This window comes from Platalea leucorodia (assembly GCF_965183815.1).
Source record: "Platalea leucorodia genome assembly, chromosome: 24".
NCBI lineage: Eukaryota > Metazoa > Chordata > Aves > Pelecaniformes > Threskiornithidae > Platalea > Platalea leucorodia.
In genome coordinates this window covers 3274701-3296116 of record NC_138846.1, presented here as the reverse complement: position 1 = coordinate 3296116, position 21416 = coordinate 3274701, and the positions used below count along the sequence as shown (strand labels likewise).

At 71.4% G+C, this 21416-nt stretch overlaps 3 protein-coding genes across 5 annotated transcripts; all 3 read right to left on the bottom strand.

Moving 5' to 3' along the window:
* Positions 1-670: 670 nt before the first annotated feature.
* On the bottom strand, positions 671-15819 carry NECTIN4 (nectin cell adhesion molecule 4; the record flags this gene model as incomplete). The annotated part of the gene is made up of 9 exons (XM_082332888.1): positions 671-928; positions 1449-1553; positions 2028-2106; positions 2184-2331; positions 3263-3426; positions 4027-4141; positions 4604-4894; positions 5291-5644; positions 15765-15819. The coding sequence occupies 9 exons, from the start codon at positions 15817-15819 to the stop codon at positions 671-673; spliced, it is 1569 nt and encodes a 522-aa protein (XP_082189014.1).
* On the bottom strand, positions 10231-13693 carry LOC309600497 (lens fiber membrane intrinsic protein-like). Of its 3 annotated transcripts, none has more exons than XM_082332891.1 (4): positions 11719-13693; positions 11010-11150; positions 10673-10807; positions 10231-10498 (listed from the first exon to the last, which is right to left on the bottom strand). In XM_082332891.1, exons 2-4 carry the CDS (start codon positions 11122-11124, stop codon positions 10431-10433), a joined length of 318 nt encoding a protein of 105 aa, XP_082189017.1. In that variant the 5' UTR covers positions 11125-11150; positions 11719-13693; the 3' UTR covers positions 10231-10430. The 3 variants fall into 3 exon arrangements, with proteins under 3 accessions (XP_082189017.1, XP_082189015.1, XP_082189016.1); XM_082332889.1 differs by having other exon boundaries at positions 11729-13693; XM_082332890.1 differs by lacking the exon at positions 11010-11150 and having other exon boundaries at positions 11729-13693.
* A 1029-nt stretch (positions 15820-16848) lies between the features above and the next one.
* On the bottom strand, positions 16849-21126 carry LOC309600485 (V-type proton ATPase catalytic subunit A-like; the record flags this gene model as incomplete). Its single annotated transcript, XM_082332876.1, has 14 exons — positions 16849-16941; positions 17016-17187; positions 17284-17378; positions 17687-17890; positions 17960-18023; positions 18112-18226; positions 18334-18456; positions 18710-18818; positions 18907-19069; positions 19562-19713; positions 19805-19942; positions 20094-20308; positions 20753-20881; positions 21045-21126. 14 exons carry the CDS (start codon positions 21124-21126, stop codon positions 16849-16851), a joined length of 1854 nt encoding a protein of 617 aa, XP_082189002.1.
* Between the last annotated feature and the right edge of the window lie 290 nt (positions 21127-21416).

The window sequence follows — 21416 nt, the reverse complement described above, 5'->3', positions numbered from 1 at the left end:
CTGGGGGCCCCCGTCCTATACAGGTATGTACACGTGGGGCGCGCTGTCCCCGGGGACCCCCGCCGCCAGCCCCAGGCCCAGGGGGTCCCGGCCCCGGGGGGTCCCCTTGGCAGTTTTGGGGGGGGGGGGGGCAACACAGGGGTTTGGGGGGTTTTGGGGGGCCATGGGGGAGAGGGGACACAAGCGTCCCAAGTGCCACCGGCAAACCGCATCCCGAGCGGGGACGGCCGCGTGTCCCCAGCGCCGCGTGGGAAGGAGCTGACCCGGAGTCCGAAGGGATATTTGCGGGGGCTCCTGCCCCTGTCCTGTCCTTGGGGTGTCCCCACGCCCGTGGGTGCCCGGCAGCTCCGGCGCCCGTGGGTCCTGGATGCTGCTGTCACCTCCTCTCTGGCCAGCCACCGGTGAATGTCCCCAGCCTTGTGCCAGCAGCAAGGTGACGCCTGGGGACCGGAGCCCATCCTGGGGCGCGGTGCGTGTCCCTGACCCCGTGCCAGCAGCAGGGTGACGCTTGGGGACCGGAGCCCATCCTGGGGCACGGTGCGTGTCCCTGACCCCGTGCCAGCAGCAGGGTGATGCCTGGGGACCGGAGCCAGCCCGGTGGGCAGGCAGAGCCGGGGGAGCCGCAGGGGGGACGGGGGTCCCTCGGACGTCCCCCCCGGCCCCGCACGGCTCACACCAGGTGCCCGCGGCCGTTGATGTAGATGCCGTTGGTGGTGGGCTTGGCCTGCAGCATCCCGTTCTCCTGCACGAAGTGGGTCATGGCCTGCTTGATGGGGTCGTCCCCCCTGCCGCCACCATCCTCTTCCTCCTCCTTCGGCTCCTTCCCTGCCGGGGTTGGCAGCAACGGCACAGCCGGCACCTCCGTCTGCGTCTCGATCTCCCGCACCGTCGAGAGCGTCGAGTAGCTGCGCCCTTCAGGCTCTTCGCTCTGCGGCGGCGAGGGATGGGTCAGGGTCACCACCGATGAACGAACACCCCCAGGGACCACCATGGGGCTGGGGTGCTGCCATGGGGCACAGCCAGGGACACGGGTGCAAGGAGCTGCACGAGGGCTTGGTGCATGGGCGTGCAAAGGTGTGTGCAGGTGGGAGGGCTTTGCACACCCAGAAAGGGGTTGCACACATGGAGGGGGGGGGGGATTGCACATGTGCAAGGGGGGGGGTTTGCACGTGCGAAGTGGGGTTTGCGCACGTGAAAGAGGGGATTGCACACGTGGAAGGGGTTTGAACACCCCAAGGGGTGTATGCACCCGTGAAAGGGGGCTGCACACCCCGAGGGAGGGCTTGCACCCATGGAAGGGGGTCATGCACCCAGAAGCGGGGGGCTGTGCCTGCCCAGGAGCGTGCGGAGGACACGCTCCGACAGCCGCAGCCCCGGGCCGGGTGCAGGTGCGGGGCTGCACCATGCCCCCCGCCCCACCGTGCCCCCCGCCCCGCCGCGGCTCTCACCATGGCGGAGCAGATGCTGGTGCCGCGCAGGCTGTCCCCGCGCAGGCTGTCCCCGCGCAGGCTGCCCTGCCGGCTCTCCGCACGCAGCTGCAGCGTCTCCTCCAGCTGAAGCAGCCCCGTGAGACCCCGCACCTCACCGCCCAGCCCCTGGGCGCCCCACGGCCCAGCCCCACGGGCACCCTGCTCCCCGGTCCTCCTTCAACACCCCCATACCCGGCACCGGGGCACCTTGGTACCCACCACCCTGGGCACCCCAACACCCATCACCTTGAGTACCCCAAGACCCAATTCCTTAGGTACCCCAACACCCATGGCATCCCAGCACCCATCACCCAGGGTACCCCAATATCCAGTCACCCTGAGTACCCCAGGACCCATTTCCTCGGGCTTCCCACCACCCATGACCAGGCACCCCAAGACCGATCATCCCGGGTACTCCAAGACCCATCACCCTTGGGTGCCCCATCACCCAGGCCCCCCAACACCCATCACCATGAGTACCCCAAGACCCATTCCCTTGGGCACCCCAAGACCCCATCCCCTGGGCACCCCACCACCCCGGCCCCCGCTGGCCCCCACCTGGGTGCGCGTGTCGGTGCTGTGGCTGGAGTGCAGGCGGCGGATGGAGTTCTCCCGGGTGAGCGTCAGCTCCTCCTCGCTGGGGGCACGGGGGGACGCGCTCAGCACGGGCCCCCCCAGCCCCCACCGCCCCCCACCCCTCTCCCCGTCTCTTACTACTTCTCGGAGATGCGCTTGGTCTTGCGCTTGTGGTAGAGGGTCATGACGACGACGACGACGACGAGAACGCAGAGCAGGACGGCGGCGATGACGCCCACCACCACCACCGAGGCCGAGACCAGGTCCACCTTGCGCACCTCGTTGTCTGCGGGGACGCCCGTGGGGCGGGCGGGCACGGTGAGGGGGGCGAGAAGGCGGGGGGTGGAGAGATGGGTGGGTGGGTGGATCGACAGACGAGTACACCCATGGACAGACGGACGGACGCATCCATAGATGGAGGGACGGACAAGTACAAGGATGGGCGGGTGGTTAGATGAACAACGGGTGGAGGGATGGATGGACAGAGGGAGGCGGCAGGGGGATGGATGACGGAAGGATGGACGGACAGATAGGCGAGCAGACAGATGAACAGGGAGATGGATGGATGAGTGGAGGGATGGGTGGGTGAGCGGGGAGATGAGTAGATGGGTGGGTGGATGAGTAAATGGATGAGTAGACAGACGGGTGGATGAAGGGACAGATGAGTGTACGGATGGGCACATGGATGGATGGACGAGCGGGCAGGGAGAAGTGAAAGGGGGACGGATGGACGGACAGATGGACAAAGGGGTGGGTGGACGAAGGGATGGAGGGAGAGGTGGATGGGTAGAGTGAAGTGGTGGGGGCGGATGGACGGTACGTGGACGGGTGGATGGATGGACAGACAAACGGAAGAACAGACAAGAGGACAGACAGAAAGATGGATGGATGGACGGGCAGACAGACGGACAAACGGGTGAAAAGACAGAAAGGAGCACCTGGGGAAGGAGAGGTGAACGGATGGATGTAGGAAGAGTCCGGGGGGGACACACGGACGGTGGAGACACGGGTGCCTGGGAAGGGATGGGCAGGCGGCAGGAAGGGCGGGCAGACGGAGGAGACCCCGGGGAGGGACAGACAGACAGACGCAAGCAGCACGGGACAGCGTTGCCCCCCCCCCAGCCAGGCTCCCACCACCGCCGACCACCTGGGACCCCCACCCCAACGCCACGGCACCCCGGGGGCACACGGGTGCCCCGGGCCCCCCCGGCGCCCACCTGCCACCCTGCCCTTGATGCTGACGTTGGCCCGCGCCTCCTTGGCGGCCACGCGGTTGGAGACGCGGCAGACGTAGTCCCCGGCGTCGGCGGCGGCGAGGGGCCGCTGGAAGACGAGGGTGTCCCCCTTCACCCGCACGCCGGCGGGCAGCGGGGCGTTCAGCCTGCGGCGCGGCGGCACCGTCAGCCCCCGGCGTGCCCGGGCGGGCGGCGCCGCCGCCGCCATCAAAGCTGGGGCTGCCGGTTCCCACGGCTGACGCCCTGCCCCGGCCCCGGCGAGGCTTGCCCGGGCACGGCACCACCTGCCACGCTCGACGCCGCCGAGGCCCTCGGCACGGGCACGCCTGGGCAGGGACACGGTGGGGACGGGCGCGGGCGCGGTGGGGGGGGCACGGCGGACATGGGCATGGGTGGGGGGACGCGGTACAGGTGGGGGACATGGGCAGGGGACACGGCACGGGACGTGAGTACGGGCAGGGGGGACACAGCAGGGATGTGGGCACAGGCAGGGGGGCACGGCGGGGGACACCGGCACAGGCAGGGACATGGGCACCGGCGGGGGACACAGCAGGGACATGAAGGTGCTCTGGACACCCGGCAGGGACGCAGATGTGCACGGGGAACACAGCAGGGACACGGACACAGGCGAGGGGACAGCACGGCAGGGACAGGGAGGCATGCGGGGATGTGGCAGGGCCACCAACGCGCGCGGGGGGGACGGCAAGGCCGGGGCCAGGCGCGGGGGACGGGGACAGCGTCCTCACCGTGTCCAGTTGTAGGTGGGGGGCGGGTTGCCGTCCCCCAGGCAGGTCAGCGTGGCCCCCTCCATCCCCTCCTGCCACTCCTCCGTGTGCCCCAGCACCGAGGCGTCCGACAGGTCTGGGGACAAGGGGGGATGAGCAGGGACGGTCCCCACGTCCCGTGGTCCCGCCGTGCCCCCCATGTCCCCAGCGTGCCCCCTGTGCCTTCCGTCTCCGCACATCCCCAGTGTCCTCCGCGTCTCCTCCATTCCCAATGCCCCATCCTCCACGTCCCCAAAGTCCTCCATGCCAACGTCCCCCAATGCCCTCCGTGTCCCCCTGCCACCTATGTCCCCCACGTGCCCCAGTCCCTGTGTCCTTCGTGTCCCCAACACCCTCCACCTCCCCAATGCCCCCCACATCCCTCAGTGCCCCCCATGCTCCCCATGTCCTCAGTGCCCCCCACGTCCTCCACGTCCCTCAACGCCTTCCATTCTCCCCGATGTCTCCCATGCCCCCAACATCCGCCATGTCCCTCAGTGCCCCGCATGCCCCCCACATCCCCAGTGCCCCCAGTGCCCCCCATGCCCCGGTGCCGCACAGGCGACGCTGAGGAGGTGGGTGATCCTCTTCTCGTGGCGCAGGCCGGGGTGGGCCACCACGCAGGTCAGGCTCTTGCCGTTCATGCTGCGCCCGGGCACCAGGAAGAATTCGCTGGTGACGGAGGCGGAGCGGGTGTGCACCGAGCGGCGCGTGGTGTTGGTGCCCCGCACCTCCGTCTCCCAGCGCACCGAGGGCACCGGGTTGCCCTCCGCCGTGCACGAGGCCGCCAGCGTCCGGCCCTGCCCCTCCTCCAGCGGTGGCCCCGGGTTCAGGATGGGCAGCGGCGGCACTGCGGGCGGCACCGGCGTCAGACCCACACCAGCACTGGCACTCGTAGGCGCCGCCCCTGCTGCCGGGCTCTGCCACACCGGTGACCCCAGACCCGCCTGCCGCAGTTGTGTCCCCAGTGCGACTTACTGGGTGCCCAGTACCAGTTCCCCTCTGCCCGTTCCCATGCCCCTTCGCATTGCCCCGTGCCCATCGCCCGCCGCCCCGTGCCCACCGCCGCTTGCCTGCTGCCCGGTGCCCACCGCCCCACGCCCACCACCCCCTCCCCACCGCCCCATGCCCATTGCCCCGTGCCCATCGCCCCATCCTCCTCGCCCCACGCCCACCACCCATCACCCCGTGCCCACCACCCATCAGCCTACGCCCACCGCCCCGTGCCCACCGCCCGGGCACTCACCCAGCACCTTGAGGGTGAGGCGCCCCTCGAAGTTGCCCATGGGGAAGGTGATGAGGTGACACTCGTAGTCGCCCTCGTCCCCCTGCACGGCGTTCTTCAGGATGATGGCGCCGTCCTCCAGCGCCCCGTCCGCCCGCCACAGCACCCGCCCGACATAGGGCTCCTGCACGTGCTCCCCGTGCTGCTGGTTGAGCACGGCCACCTCGGCGCTGCGCCCGGCCGGGCCCCGCTTCAGCCAGGTCACCTGCACCACCTGCTCCTGCTCCTGCGCCCGGTACCGGCACGGCAGCACCACGTCCTGGCCCAGCACCGCCGTCACGCTGCGCTCCACCTCCACCACCCCCGAGCGGCAGCCTGTGGGCACCCAGGCTGGCACCGGCGCGCTCGCTCGGCGCGCTTGTGCCGCCGCGTGCTCGCGCGGTCCTCCCGGCACACTCGTGCTTGCACGCGCTCGTGCTGGCACTCATGTACATGCAAGAACGCTTGTGCACGCTCCGGGACACTTGGGCACGCTTGTGCTTGCACACACCAGGCATGCTTGGGTGCACTCGCATACATGCGGGCACGCTTGCGCACACTCAGGCACACTTGTGCTTGCACATGCATGTGCATGCTGGGTGCATTCATACATGTGCAGGCATGCTTGGGATGCTTGCACGCGCTCTGGCACACTTGGGCATGCTTGTGCCTGCACACGTCCATGCATTTCTTCAGGCACACTCGCATACGCTTGGTGCGTTTTGGCACGCTTGCACACACTTATGCACGTTTGGGTGTACTCACACATGCGCAGGTGTGCTTGCGCACACTCCAGCACGCTTGTGCATGCATGCTTGGGTGCACTCTCATATATACAGGCATGCTTTGGCACACTTGCGCACGCTCCAGCACACCTGGGCACACTTGCGCTTGCACACATCCGTGCATTTCTTTGGGTGTGCTCACATACACGCAGGAACACTTGGGCACACTTGCACACACTCAGGTGCGCTTGTGCGCGCTCATACGTACTTGTGCTTATGAACACTCACACGTCCTTAGGTGCATCCACCATCACTTGGGTGCACTTGCGCACACTCATGCACACTTGTGCAGGCTCGGGCATGGTTGGACACACTCGTGCATTCCTTGGTGCACTCACGCACGCTCAGGCACAGCTGCACGCTCAGGCATGCTTGAACACACTCATATGTGCCCAGGCACACTTGCGCACACTCATATAGGCTTAGGCGCACTTGCACACTCATGCATGCTTGGGTGTGCTTGGACACGCTCATGGGTGCACTCTCATGCCCGTGCACACCTGGGTGTGCTCACAAGCACTTGGGCACGCGTGCACATGCTCATGAGCACTCAGGCAAGCTTCCGCACGCTCACGTGTGCTTGGTTGTGCTCACACACATGCACACGCACTTCAGCACATCCATGCATGCTCGTGTGTGTTTGGATGCACTCGGGCATGGCTGGGCACACTTGTGCATGCTTGGATGTGCTCATGCTTGCACACACTCAGGCACGCTCAGGCACACTCACACATGCTCATGCATGTTTAAGCACACTTGCACACGCACAGGCATGCTCATGCACACTTAGGCACACTCCAGCATGCTCTAGCACGCTTGTACATGCTTATGCATGATTGTGCACCCCTGGACACATCCATGCGTGCTTGAACATGCTCACGCACACTCATGCACATTTAGAGGTGCTTGTGCATGGTTGTGCATGCTCATCATGTTTGGGCATGCTTGCACATCCTTGGACAGAGTTGTGCACACTTCGGCGTGCTTCTGCATGCTTGTACATGCTCACGTATGTTTGGGCATCCTTATGCCGGCATAGACTCACTCACGCACACGTGGGCACGCTCACACGTACGCAGGCACGTCCACCCGTGCTCACATCTGCTTGGGCACGCTCACGCACGCTTGGGCGCGCTCAGACACACTCGCGCACACCTGCACGCACTCAGGCCTGCTTGCACCTTTGCGCTCGCTCCGATGTGCTCCTACGCTCCCTCGCGCGCGCTCCCGTATCCCCGGCCGCCCGGCAGCCGCACGCTCGTGTGCGAGGCCGGCGGGTGTCGGGGCGGGGCGCGGGGCCCGCCCAGCCGCTCGGCGACGCCGGGGGAAGCGGCCGGGCCGGCATGGCCAGCCCAACCGGCCGGCACGCATGCCGGGCTCTGCCGTGGCTTGCGGAGGGCTCCCGCCCCCGCCGGCCCCCGGGGCCTCCCCACCAAGCCCCCTGCCGCGCCGCTCGCCATGCCCGGCCTAATTACCCCCCGATTAGTCGCCGGATTAATTAAATAATTGCGGCGCTGCCCGGGCCGTGAGTCACGGCTGCGCTGCACCCAAGGCCCGGGCCCTGCCTCGGTTTCCCCTCGCGTGGCGACGGGGTGCCGAGGGGCCGGGGGTCCCGGCGGGGCCGGGGTGCCGATGCCGGGGTGGGTGCCGGGTGCCGTCGGGGCTGGCGGGCGGCCTCTGCCGCGGGGCGTCCCCACCCAGCGGGGCCGAGCGCGTGGGAACGGAGCCGGGAACCGGCTCAACCGGATCCCACGGCCCCCACGCCCCGGCCGGGCTCGCGCCCGCGGGATGGGGGACGGGGGGACGGGGGTCCCGGGGGGAGGCGGGGGGCGAGCCCCGGGGGGTGCACGCGGGCGTGCAAGCGCAGCCTCGCCTTCACACCAACGCGTGTGCACAGACCAGTGTCGCCCCTCGGCGCGTGCACAGGGGCTGTGGGCCTGCACACGCGTGTGCGCTTGTGCCCCTCGGACGCACGCGTACGCGGTGCCCTCTCCAAAGCGCCCACACGCGTGTGCGATCGCACGGGCGCGCTCGCCCCGCGCACACACGCGCCCCCCCACTCGTGGGTGGCGTGGCAGCACCCGCCCGGGCGGGGGGCCGCCGGTGCCCGGTTATGGGCTCGGTGCGGCTCCCTGCCCCCGGCCGGGGGGGGCCACGGCCGGGCCACCCCCCACTCGCGGTATGAAGCCCCCGACCCCCCCGGGCTGCGAGTCATCGGGGGGGGGGGTGTTACCCCCCCCGCGGCGCCCAGCCCGTTCCCACGGGTCCTCCGCCAGTGGGGAAACTGAGGCAGGGCACTGACACACCCCCCCCCCCGCAGCACCCTTGGGTGCAGCACCCAGCGTGGCGCAGCTCGGGGGGGGGCGCCCCCCCCAAGCGTGGGGGAGACAACGGGGAGGGGGTGGGGACCCCCCGCTGCCGGGTGTCCCCCGGGGGCGCGCCCCGTCCGCGCCGTGCGTGCCCCCCCGTGTCCCCCCCACGGCCGCGCAGGTGCGCGCACACGGACACGCAGGCGGCGGCCGCGCACACGCGTGTGCGGTGCCCGCGGGACGGCGGGGGCACGCGCGGCGCGACCCTGCCTGCCTGGCGCACGGACACACGGACACGGACACGCACACGGACGCACGGACAGGGGCACACGGACACACGCACACGGACACGCAGCCACACGCAGCCACAGGTGCGCGGAGCCACAGGTGCACACGCGAGCGCACACACGTACACACACACACGCGTGTGCACCCCCCCGCGTGCACACACCCCCCCGTGTGCACACCCCCCCCCTCCGTGTGCACACCCCCCCCCGTGCACACGCGTGTGCACCCCGCTCCCCGCGGGCCCTGCCCGCGCGCCCGCCCCCGCCCCCGGGGCTCGCCCGCCCCCGCCCCGGGCCCCCCGCCCCGCTGCCCCCCGGTCCCGCAGCCCCCGGTCCCCCCGTGCCCCCGCCCCGAGGGAGCCGGTGCCCCCGCCCCGGTCCCGTCTCCCAGCCCGGAGCAGCCGGTGCTGCCGGTGCCGGTTCCCCCCTCCGGGGTCCCGGTCCCGCCCCGCGTCCCCGTCCCCCTCCCGGTGCCGGTCGTGCCTTACCGGTGGCGGCGAGGAGGAGGAGGAGGAGGAGGAGGAAGGGCGTCCCGGGCCGCATCCCGCGGGGGGCCATGCGGACACCTGCGGGCTCACGGCGCTGCTCGGCCCCCGGCCAGCACCATCCGGGCCGCACCGGGCTGCACCGGGCCGAACCGAGCCGGACCGGGCGGGACCGGGACGGACCGCGGGGCACCGGCACGGACCGGGCTGCACCGGCACCGACCGGGCTGAGCCTTCCCGGGCTAAAGCGGGCCGGACCGGGCCGCTCCGGGCTGCACCGGGCCGAACCGGGCGGCTCCGGGCCGAGCGCGGCGGAGGGGCCGGTGCTGCGCCGCTCCGAGCCGGGACGGGACGGGGGGCGGGGCCGGGGGCGGGGCCTGCGGGGGTGGGGCCGGCAGGGTGGGGCCGGGCGGGGCGGACCGGTCCGTCAGGTCGGGGCAGGGGCGGGGCCGAGGGCGCGGCCTTAAAGGGGCGACGGGCGCGGAGGGGCGCGGCGGGCCCCACCCGGGCGCTGCCTCCCCGCCTCAGACGGGGCCCCCGTCACCCACCCCCCCGTCAGCCCTCCCCGTCACCCACCCCCCGGTACCCACCCCCCGGTGTCCCCGTCACCCCCCCCGTCACCGCCCCCCCGGTGGCCCCGGCGGCCACCCCGTAACCACCCCCGGGTCGCCCACACCCCCCGTGCCCTCCCATTGCCCCCCAGTGACTCCCATGCCCCCCCAGCCTATCGTCCCCACTGCACCCCAGTGACACCCCCGTACCCCTCCCAGTGCCTCCCAGTGACCCTCATGTCCCTCCCAGTCCATTCCCCCTCCCTCACGGTCTCCCATTAACCCCCGTGTCTCTCCCAGTGCCTCCCAGTTCCCCCCCTCAGACCCCTCCACGCTGAGACCCCACAAACATCCCTGTCTCTGCCCAAGCGCTGGGGCAGAGGAAGGGGGAGCGCCGTGGGCTGGCACTAACACCCCCCCCCCCCCCAAATTTGGGGTCCCCAAATCCCAGCGGACACCGCAGCGCAGCCCGCGGGGGGGCACGGCCGTTTATTGGCACAGCAAAAGTCGGGAGGGGGGAAAGGAGGAGGAAAAACAGGGGTGGGGGTGAGGGGGTGGGAGAACAGGGGGAGCTCAGCCCTGCCGAGACCGGGCACAACTCAGCACAGCAGTGATCCACACCCCAGGGTGCCCCCACCCGCCTCCTGTGGGCAGGAGGGTGGGGGCGAGGGTGGGAGCAGGGGCCTCCCGAGGCGCCGGGGGCCCTCAGGCACCCACCGCTTCAGAGCTCTCCGGAGACGGGTCCTTGGCGGCGGCACAGAGGTGGAAAAGCCCTGGGGAGGAGAGAGGAGGCCACGGGGCGTGGGGCAGCTCGGTGTGGCCATGGGGGCCCTCGCTGCCACCCCCCACCCACGGGTGCCCTGGGCACGTGGCTGGGCCCAGCTCAGCCCTGCAGAGGCCGGGCACAGCTCAGCACAGCCGTGACCAGGCCCCGTGGGCACCGCTACCTGCCGAGCTGGTGAGGACGACGGCGACCCAGCCCAGGATGTAGGACCAGGAGAAGCGCCAGGCGGTGCGGGCCGGCCCCAGGAGGCTCAGCGTGCCGGCCGTGTACACCGCCAGCCCCAGCAGCGCCAGCAGACCTGCGGGCAGAGGGGACGGGTCAGCAGCACGGGCCAGCCCGGCCTGCGAGCCCCGAGCCGGGCGGGCAGAGGCCAGGCACAGCTCAGCGCAGCAGTGACTGGCACAGCTCAGCCCTGCAGAGACCGGGCACAGCTCAGCGCAGCAGTGACTCCCCTGGGGACAGTCCCCGAGGCCCGTGTGCCCCAGCCCGTCCCCACGTACCAGCCAGGAGCAGGGTGACACCGGCCACACGGGCACGTGCCCGCCGGGCAGCGCTGGCCACGACAGAGAGCCCCAGGGCGAGGCCGCCGGCGGCGGTGAGCACCGAGAGCAGCATCAGCACCCGCGTGGCCTCCCATAAGGCTGGGGAAGGGGAGGGAAGGCGTTGGGGACACCTTGGGGACACGGGACCCCGAGCGGCTGCATGCCCAGGACGGTGGCCCCGTGCCCCGCCCACAGAGACCAGGCACAGCTCAGTGCAGCAGTGACCCCCCCATCCCCACCCCACAGAGGCCATGCACAGCTCAGCGAAGCAGTGACCCCCCCATCCCCACCCGCAGAGGCCATGCACAGCTCAGTGCAGCAGTGACCCCCCCATCCCCACCCGCAGAGGCCATGCACAGCTCAGCGCAGCAGTGACCCCCCCATCCCCACCTGCAGAGGCCATGCACAGCTCAGCGCAGCAGTGACCCCCCATCCCCACCCGCAGAGGCCATGCACAGCTCAGCGCAGCAGTGACCCCCCATCCCCACCCCACAGAGGCCATGCACAGCTCAGCACAGCAGTGACCCCCCCATCCCCACCCTGCAGAGACCAGGCACAGCTCAGCGCAGCAGTGACCCCCCATCCCCACCCTGCAGAGACCAGGCACAGCTCAGTGCAGCAGTGACCCCCATCCCCACCCACAGAGGCCGTGCACAGCTCATCTCACCGGTGCCTACCCGGGGTGCCGGGGTGGGGGCGGCAGTGCCCCCCGAGGCAGGCGCGCCACAGCCCGAGGCTGGCGGTGCCACCGGGCGCCCGGCGCTGCAGCCAGAAGTGGGTGGCGGTGGCGGCCAGGAGCAGGGCCAGGCCGCTGGCCCCGCACAGCAGCCCCCCGCTCGCCGGCATCCCCCTGCGCCGGGCAGGGGCTGTGGGGCTGCTGCCACCCCCCGGGCGGGACCCGGGGGTGACAGCGCCAGGGGACAACCGTGGGGACATCTCCAGCAGGAGGGGGGCACCTAGGGGGTGGCATCTCCAAGGGACACAGGGGACATCTCCGGGGGACACAGGGGTACCCGGGGGTGGCATCTCCAGGGGACACAGGGGACAACCATAGGGACATCTCCGGGGAACACGGGGGTACCTGGGGGTGGCATCTCCAGGGGACACAGGGGACATCTCCGGGGGACACAGGGGTACCCGGGGGTGGCATCTCCAGGGGACGCTGGGGACATCTCCGGGGGACACAGGGGTACCCGGGGGTGGCATCTCCAGGGGACGCTGGGGACAACCGTGGGGACATCTCCAGGGGACACAGGGGTACCCGGGGGTGGCATCTCCAGGGGACGCTGGGGACACCCATGGGGACATATCCGGGGGACACGGGTGTACATGGGGGTGGCATCTCCAGGGGACGCTGGGGACACCCATGGGGACATCTCCAGGGGACACGGGGGTACATGGGGGTGGCATCTCCAGGGGACGCTGGGGACACCCATGGGGACATCTCCAGGGGACACGGGGGTACATGGGGGTGGCATCTCCAGGGGACGCTGGGGACACCCATGGGGACATCTCCGGGGGACACGGGGGTACCCGGGGGTGGCATCTCCAGGGGACGCTGGGGACACCCATGGGGACACCACGGGGGCTGTCAGTGGAAGCCAGGGTGGCATCTGAGGGATGTGGGGGTCCCCGGGGGTGGCAGCTCTGGGGACACTGGGGGCACTCAGGCTGGCATCTAAGGGGGCTCTGGAGAAACGGGGGGTGGCACTGCTGGGGACACTGGGGCAGATGGGGGTGGCGCCTCAGGGGACACCGCGGGTGGCCCAGGGGTGGCACCTCTGGGAGGCGGCTGGGGACACTGGGGACACCGAGGACAGACCCCCCCGGCACCCACCCCCAGCCACTCACTCACCTTCAGCACCCGCCAGCCGGGTGCCCCATGGCCGTCTGTCCCGCTGTCCCTCTGTCCCTCCGGGAAGGGGACAGGGGGCCCGGGGGGGCAAGGCCACGCACGTGGCACTGCCATTGTCGGGGACACAATGTGGGGAAAGCTCTGGGTGCTGACGCAGCGAAGGCTTGTCCCCGCCAGCGTCCCCCCGGGGTGACACCGGGGCGGCAGGGGACACAGCCAGGGTCCCCCCCGCGTCCCCTGTCGGGGCGCCAGCACCCTGGGGACAGTGGGTGCCATCACCACGGGCAGGATCAGTCCCGGGCAGGGCTGGGGACCCCGCGGCCACCTGGCTGGGGACAGGACACCGGGGAGACCGGGGACATCAGGGACGGGGACGCTGGGGATGGGGACATGGGGCACACTGGAGACACCAGGGGCAATGGGGACATGGGGGACAATGGGGACATGGGGGACATGGGGGACAATGGGGACATCAGGGACAATGGGGACATGGGGGACAGGGACAATGGGGACATGGGGGACACTGGGGACACCAAGGATGGGGACACCAGGGACATGAGGGACACTGGGCTCGGGGAGGACGGGGATACTGGGAATGGGGACACTGGGGACACTGGGGACACTGGGGACACTGGGGGTGAGTCCCGGGGGTCACCGCTGGGGCTGTCCCTGGTGCCACCACCCGGGTGGCAGACGCGGGGGGGGACACGCGCCGCACACGCGTGTGCCCTGGCAGGCGGGCACGCACAACCCCTGCGCGCACGCTGTCACACGGGGCCGGGCACGCTCGTGCACACGCGTGTGCACGCCCCCGAGCACACACACCCCCACGTGTGCACCCCCATACCCCCCCACACACACACGCTGCCCTCGCACACCCGCACGCGCACCCTTGTGCACCCTTGCACACGCACACATGTGCACACACACACTCACGCGCACGCTCACGCCAACACGCACGCTCACACACACACATGCACAGGCACACACACGTGCACAGACACACGTGCCCGCGCGCACACGTGCACGCTCGCGCGCACACGTGCACAGGCACACGCGCTCCGGGGTCACGGGCCGCGGGCCGGCGGCGGCAGCAGCAGGAGGAGGAGGAGGAGGAGGCCGAGGCCGAAGCTGCCACGAGGGGGGGCCCCGGAGCAGGGGGGGCTGCAGGGGGCACCTGGGGGGGGGAACCAGCTCAGGGTCTGCCCGCGTCCCCGCAGCCCCGACGCCAGGGTGAGGGGCTCCCACCCTGTACCAGCCCCATAGCACCCACAGCCCCGACGCCAGGGTGAGGGGCTCGCACCTTCCCCACAGCCCTGAGGCCGGGGTGAGGGGCTCCTACCCCCTACCACCCCCATAGCACCCACAGCCCTGACGCCAGGGTGAGGGGCTCCCACCCCCATAGCACCCCCAGGCCCGGGTGAGGGGCTCCCACTGCCCCCCCACTCCTATAGCACCCCCAGGCCCGATGCCAGGGTGAGGGGCTCCTATCGTCCCCGCAGCCCCAAGGCCGGGGTGAGGGGCTCCCCACCGCCACTCACCACCGCCGAGGAGCAGCGTCACCTCCCCGCAGGCGCAGTCGTCCTCGCCCAGCAGCAGGCAGGTGTAGGTGCCGGCGTCCTCGTCCCGCAGGCGCCGCAGGACCAGCACCCCCGGGGTGCCGCTGGGCGCCCGCAGCGTGGCGCGGTCGCGGTAGCGTGGGTCGCAGCAGAGGCGGCCGCGGCGCTGGCTGCAGACGGTGGCCCCGGTGCCCGCGGGGCCGCCCCAGAAGCGCCAGTGCACGGCCAGCAGCGGGCCCAGGGGGACGCCGGCCGCGGGGCACCCCAGGGTGACGCTGGCACCCAGCGTGCCGTTGGCCTGCGCCTGGCCGCGGTGGGGGCTGTGGCACACCCGGCAGCCCTCCGACGGGTCACCATGGCCCGTGGCTGGCTCGGCTGGGCCGCAGGACGGGGACAACGCCGAGGGGCCTGGGGACAACGGGGACTGTCACCAGCACCGGCACCCACCCAGTGTGGATACCCACCGGTGCGGGACCCTGGTGACTGTCACCGTCCCGCAGCCATGGGGGAGACACTGCCGGGGACCCTGGGGACTGCCACCGTCCCACGGCTGTGGGGGGGACACTGCCGGGGACCCTGGGGACTGTCACCGTCCCGCAGCCATGGGGGAGACACTGCCGGGGACCCTGGCGACGGCCACCGTCCCACGGCTGTGGGGGGGACACTGCCGGGGACCCTGGGGACTGTCACCGACACGCAGCCATGGGGGAGACACTGCCGGGGACCCTGGGGACTGTCACCATCCCACGGCTGTGGGGGGGACACTGCCGGGGACCCTGGCGACTGCCACCGTCCCGCGGCGTGGCCGTGGCAGGGACTCACCGCTGTGGGACACTCGGGGACCGCCACCACCGCCGGTCCGGTCCGGGACCGGGACCAGGATGGGGACGTGGACAGGGACACGGGGGCAGGGACAGGGGCGTGGGAAGGGACAGGGACGGGGACATCGCCCCCAGCCCCGAGCCCTGCTGTCTCCTGCAGCCCCCCAGTGCCCCGCGGTGCTCCCGGTGCCCCGGCACCCCCCGGCACCCCCGGACCCCTTGCACCCCCTGCACACCCCAGCCCCCCCCGGTCCCCCAGCACCCTCTGCACGCCCGGACCCCCTGCACCCCCAGCACACACCCCCCCCCCAGCACCCTTGCACCCCCAGCACCGTCTGCACCCCCCGGCAGCCCCTGCAGCCCTTGCACTCCCCGCACCCCCTGCACCCCCAGCAGCCCCTGCACTCCCCGCACCCCCTGCACCCCCAGCACCCCCCCCGAGCCCCCTGGGCCCCCCAGCCCCCCCAGCGGCACCCACCGGGGGGCAGCAGGGCCGAGCCCAGCCCCAGGGGCAGCAGCAGCAGCACCCACATCTCCGGGCGGCGGCTCCGGCGGGGCGGGGCGGGGCGGGGGCCGGGGCGGCCGGGGGCGGGACGTGACACTGGACCCCCCCAGGGCCGCCGGGGCCCCCGCGGGGGCGCCCCACGCCCCCCACGCCGGGGTCCCCCTGGCTTGGGGCGTCCCCGGGGAGACCCCGCCAGCGCCGCGGGGAGAACGCATAGGGACCCCCCAGGGGCCCGATCCAGCCCTGCGGCGGGCGGCTCCTTCCCGGTGTCCGCCCTGGGGGCCCCCAAAGGCACCCGCAGCACCCGGCTGCGTGGGTTGTGTCCCCCCCCCGAGTCCTGGTGTTGTCACCTCCCTTGTCACCCCCGTGTCCCGCCACTGGAGGACGCCTGGGGATGGTCCAGCGGGTCACCGTCCCCCCCCCGTGTCCCACCCAAGTTGTCCTCATCATCCCCATGTCCCACCCAGGGGGTCACTGTCACCCGTGTCCCACCCAGGGGGTCGTTGTCATCCCCATGTCCCACCCAGGGGGTCACTGTCACCTCCATGTGTCCCCCAGGGGGTCACTGTCCCCACTGTGTCCCATCACTGTCCCCACTGCCAGAGGATGCTCGGGGTGGTCCAGGGGGTCACAGTCACCCCCGTGTCCCACCGCTGCCCCACCGCAGGCAGCTCGTCCCTGCCCCCCGCGCCGGGGTCCCCCACACGTGCACCGAATCCACCGGGGCTCAGCCTGGAGAAAGGGGGCTTCTCGCCAGGGGGGCAGCTCAGCCCCCAAACCACATCGACCCCCCCAGATCCTCCCAGGCCCCGAGGGCGCTGCCCCCCCCGACCCCCCCGGCTTTCCTCCCCTCTCCTTTCCCGGCTGGAGCAGGAAAGGGACCCCCCGCCCCCCCCGGCAAGGGTCCGGTGCCAGCGCCCGCGGGGACGGAACCGGACGCTCCCACCCACCGCAGGAAAACCACACCTGGAGGCCAAGTGCCTCCTCGGGCCCTTTATTGGGCCGGGGACTCCTGGGGGGACCCCTCCATCCCGTACCCCCCTTTTCCTGCCCCCCCTCAGTCCTCCAGGTTGCGGAAAGCCGCCTGCATCTCCTCGTTGAGCTGGGCGAAGGCCGCCATGATATTGGCTTCGCCGTCCTTCACCGGGTCCTGGGGACACACGGGACACGGTGGCATCACCCCCTGCACCCCCCCAATGGGGGTCACAGCCCCCCGATGCCCACCTTGAACTTCATGGCGCTCAGCTTGTAGAGGATGTCCCCCAGGTTCTCGCGGATGGTGGCCCAGGTGACGCGGCGCTCTCCCAGCCCGGTGGCCTCCACGGCGTGCCGCGCCAGCTCGTAGAAGGTGACCATGTTGTGGAGCATCCCCACCGTCTTGTAGAAGGGGCAGAACCTGGGGGGGCCAGGGGGGTCAGGGCGGGGGCCAGGGGGTACCGGGGGGCTATGGGGGTGCTGGGGGCTGCGGGGGGACCAGGGGCTGCGGGGGGACCTGTCGTAGGAGGAGTAGCCGTTCTGCTGGAGGAAGTCGTCCTTGAGGAGCTTCGCCACCTCCAGCGTCACCTTGTCAGCCTCGGCGAGGGACGCCTGCGGGGGGACGGGTCTGGGGTCCCTATCCCCTGTCCCCATCCCCATCTCATCCCATATCCTACGTCCCCATCCTATCGCGTCCCCGTTCATCACATCCCCATCCCATATCCTCATCCCCACCCCAACCCCATCCCATATCCCCCATTCCATCCTCATCTCCATCCCCTCCTGTCCCCATCCCATATCCCCATTCCCATCCCACCTCCCCCATCCCCATTCCCATCCCATCTCCCCATCCCCACCCCAGTCCCATCCCATATCCCACATCCCACATCCCACATCCCACATCCCACGTCCCATCCCACCTTGCCGACCAGCTGGACGATCTCGGCCAGCTCCTCCTCCTCCTGCAGGATCTCCCTGGCCCGGCTGCGCAGGGCGGGGAACTCGGGGTGCAGCCCCTCGTAGTGGGGCTCCAGCGCCCGCAGGTACCGGCTGTAGCTGATCAGCCAGTTGACCGAGGGAAAATGCTTGCGCTGCGCCAGCTTCTTGTCCAGCCCCCAAAACACCTGGGGGGGGGACACGAGGGATCAGGGGGGGCTGCGCCGGGATGGGGTTCCCCTGTGCGCCCCGCTCACCTGCACGATGCCCAGCGTGGCCGAGGTGACGGGGTCCGAGAAGTCCCCTCCCGGCGGGGACACGCTGCGGGGGACAGCAGGCGGGGGGCTCGGCGGGGTGCCCAGGGTGGGGGTCCCCCATGCCGCCCCGCCCCGCGGCCCCCCGCACTCACGCGCCGACGATGCTGACGCTGCCCTCGCGGGCAGGGGAGCCCAGGCAGCGCGCTCGCCCCGCGCGCTCGTAGAAGGAGGCCAGGCGGGCGCCCAGGTACGCCGGGTAGCCGCTGTCTGTGGGGAGCGCGGCGTCACCGGGGCGGCCGGAGCTCCTCACCGGGGCCTCAGGGCTGGCGGAGGAGCGAGGGGTTCTCCCCTGCCTCCCCGGGACCAACGCTCACCCGCCGGCATCTCGGCCAAGCGCCCCGAGATCTCGCGCAGCGCCTCGGCCCAGCGGGAGGTGGAGTCGGCCATCATGCTGACGTGGTAGCCCATGTCGCGGAAGTACTCGGAGAGCGTGATGCCTGCGCCGGCGGCACGCGGCTCGCACGCTCGGCGCACGCCCCTCGCACGCTTGACGCCCCCTTCCCACGCTTTCTGCGCGCTCCGGCGAGCTCACGGCCGCCCACCTGTGCCCCCACCCATGCACGTGGCTGGGTGCACGAGTGGCCTCGTGGCATGTGCACACTCACGTGTGCCCGTGCGCGCTCACGCAGGCCGCGCATGCTCACACGAGCCATACATATGCCCCCCCGGCTGCAGCAGCCCCCGACCCACCGGTGTAGATGGAGGCTTCGCGGGCGGCCACCGGCATGTTGGAGGTGTTGGCCACCAGCGTCGTGCGCTTCATGATGGTCTCCGTTCTCCCGTCCACCTCCATGGTGAGCTGGGGACGGCGTCACCGTCACCGTCCGGCCACCGGCCCCGCGACGCCCGGCTGGCCACCACCCCGCCGCCGTGCCACCCGTCCCCACCTCGGGGAAGTCCCGCAGGACCTCGGACATCTCGTTGCCCCGCTCGCCGCAGCCCACGTAGACGATGACGTCGCTGTTGGAGTACTTGGACAGGGACTGGGAGATGACGGTTTTGCCACAGCCGAAGGCGCCCGGGATGGCCGTGGTGCCGCCCTGCACGCACCTGGGGATGGGGACGCGTGGGGACAGTGGAGAGCGGCGGCTGCAGTCCCCTGACAGCACCCCGCTATGTCCCCATGGAGGCAGGGGGGACCCCGGTCCCCATCCCCGTCCCTCCTGGGGACTGTCCGGAGTGAGCGTGACCCCCCCAGTGACACCCACCAGCCCCCAGCCCCTTTCCCCCAGCAGGACTGTCCCCACGCCTGTCCCTGTTCGCAGCCCCAACACCGTCCCTGTCCCCGTCCCCCTTCCTTGTTGCCCATCCCCATCCCTGTCCCCTCTCCCTGTCCCATTCCCCATCTCCAGCTCTGTTGCTGTCCCCATCCCTGTCCCTGTCCCCCATCCTTGTCCCCCCATCCCTGTCCCCCCATCCCTGTCCCTTATTCCCATCTCCAGCCCCATCGCCATCTCCATCCCTGTCCCCCAACGCCATCCCCGTCCCCAATCCCCAGCTCTATCTCCCACCCTTGTCCCCCACCCCGCTCCCCGTCCCTACGGGAAGAGGGCGTCCAGCACCCGCTGGCCCGTCAGCAGCGGGTGATTCGCCGGCAGCTTCTCGGCCACGGGCCGGGTCTGCCTCACCGGCCAGACCTGCAGCATGGTCAGCTTCTCCGCGCTGCCCTGGAAGTCCAGCTCCAGCACCACGTCCTGCGGGGACGGGAGGGACGGGCAGGGCAGCGGGGACAGGGGACCCCGCCACCCATCGCCCCGCCGCCCGCCGCCCCCCGTCCCCCCTCACCGAGACGCTGTAGTGCCCGGGGGGGGCGACGTAGGTGACGGTGCCCCGGCTGCGGGGCGGCACCATGATCCTGTGCTGGATGAGGGAGTTCTCCATCACCGTCCCGTAGATGTCACCGCCGGTGACGTGGCTCCCCACCTGGCGGGGGGCAGCCGTGAGGATGCGGGACCCCGACGGGGACGGGCCGCGTCCCCCCCGGGGGCGCTGGGAGAAGGGGTGTCCCCACGTCCCCGGGAGGCACATGGGGACACGCCGATGGGCAACCGCCCCGCCGGGGGGTCCCGCTCACCCGGACGTTCTTGCTGGGGGCGAAGTCCCAGGTGAGGTGCCGGGGCAGCGCGGGGACGTTGGTGCCCCGCGGGATGTAGATGCTGCGGGTGAGCTGGGCGATGTCCCGCAGCGGGCGCTGGATCCCGTCGAAGATGGAGCCCAGGATGCCGGGCCCCAGCTCCACCGAGAGCGGCTTCCCCGTGCGCAGCACCGGGTCCCCCACCCGCACCCCCGCTGCCCCCGCGCTCAGGAAAGGCCACCGACGAGATGGGGACAGGGCCGGGGGGAGCAAAAGGGCAGGAAAAGGTGGGGGGACAGGGCAGGATGGGGGGGACAGGGCAGGGACAGGACGGGGGGGACAGGGGACAAGGGAATAGGACAGGAGGGGGGGTCAGGGAAGGACAGGGAGGACAGGACAAGGGGACAGCAGAGGACGGCGGGGACAGGACGAGGCAGGACAGGGCAGGGGGAGCGGAGGGACAGGAGGGGGGACAGGGGCAGGCAGGGAGGGGGCCGGGGAGGAAAGGAAGGGCAGGACGGGGAGCTGGGGGACGGGAGGGGACAGGGGGGTGAAGGGATGGAGAAGGACAGGAGGGACGGGAGGATGGGGGGACAGAGGACAGGGAAGGGCAGGGGTGGCGGGGAGGGGACGCGGGGACAGGCGGTGCCGCAGGATACAGGTCTCCTCGTAGACCTGGAGGGTGGCCATGTCCCCCTCCAGCCGGATGATCTCCCCCACCAGCTCGGCGTGCCCCACGCGCACCAGCTCGTACATGGCCGCCCCCGCCATGCGGGTGGCCGTCACCACTGTGGGGACAGGCCACCGTCACCCCGGCCCGGCCGCCAGCCGCCCCGCAGCCCCCGCGTCCCCAACCCCGGCCGCTCCCCCGTCCCCGTCCCCCCTCCTGGCCCCGTTTTGGGGCCAAAAAGGCCGCTGGTGTCCCCGTCCCCGTGTCCCCGCCAGCGGTACCAGGCCCTGAGACGCCGTGGACGGAGCCCAGCAGACTCTCCCGCTCAGCCTCCGCCAGCCGCGGTGCCCCGGCCCCCTCCATGGTGTCCCCCGCCGGCCTCGGCGTCACCGGCGTTATATGGGGCCGGCGGCCGCGGGGAACCGGCCGGGCCCGGTGGCGGGTGACGCCACGGGTGGGGGCTGTGTACAGTCAACAACGGCCACGTCCCCTCCTGTCCCCTCCCGCCGCACCCTGGGGTGCCGCACGCCGGCGTGCACCGGCACACGCCGACCTCTGCCTCGCTCAGGGCGACGGTGACGCCCTCCCTCCCTGGTGCCAGCGCCAGGCCCCCGGCCCCTCCTGGCTGCGTGTCCCGGGCTGCCCCGTCCCCG

Excerpts from the sequence above, each read along its gene's own strand:
- LOC309600497 (XM_082332889.1), bottom strand. The coding sequence starts at position 12,623 with ATGGGTGTCCCCAGCGTCCCCTGGAGATGCCACCCCCGGGTACCCCCG. Across the intron at positions 10,808-11,009 it reads TGTCACCCTGCTCCTGGCTG|GTCTGCTGGCGCTGCTGGGG; the intron begins GTACGTGGGGAC and ends CTCTGCCCGCAG. Across the intron at positions 10,499-10,672 it reads CGTCCTCACCAGCTCGGCAG|GGCTTTTCCACCTCTGTGCC; the intron begins GTAGCGGTGCCC and ends TCTCCTCCCCAG.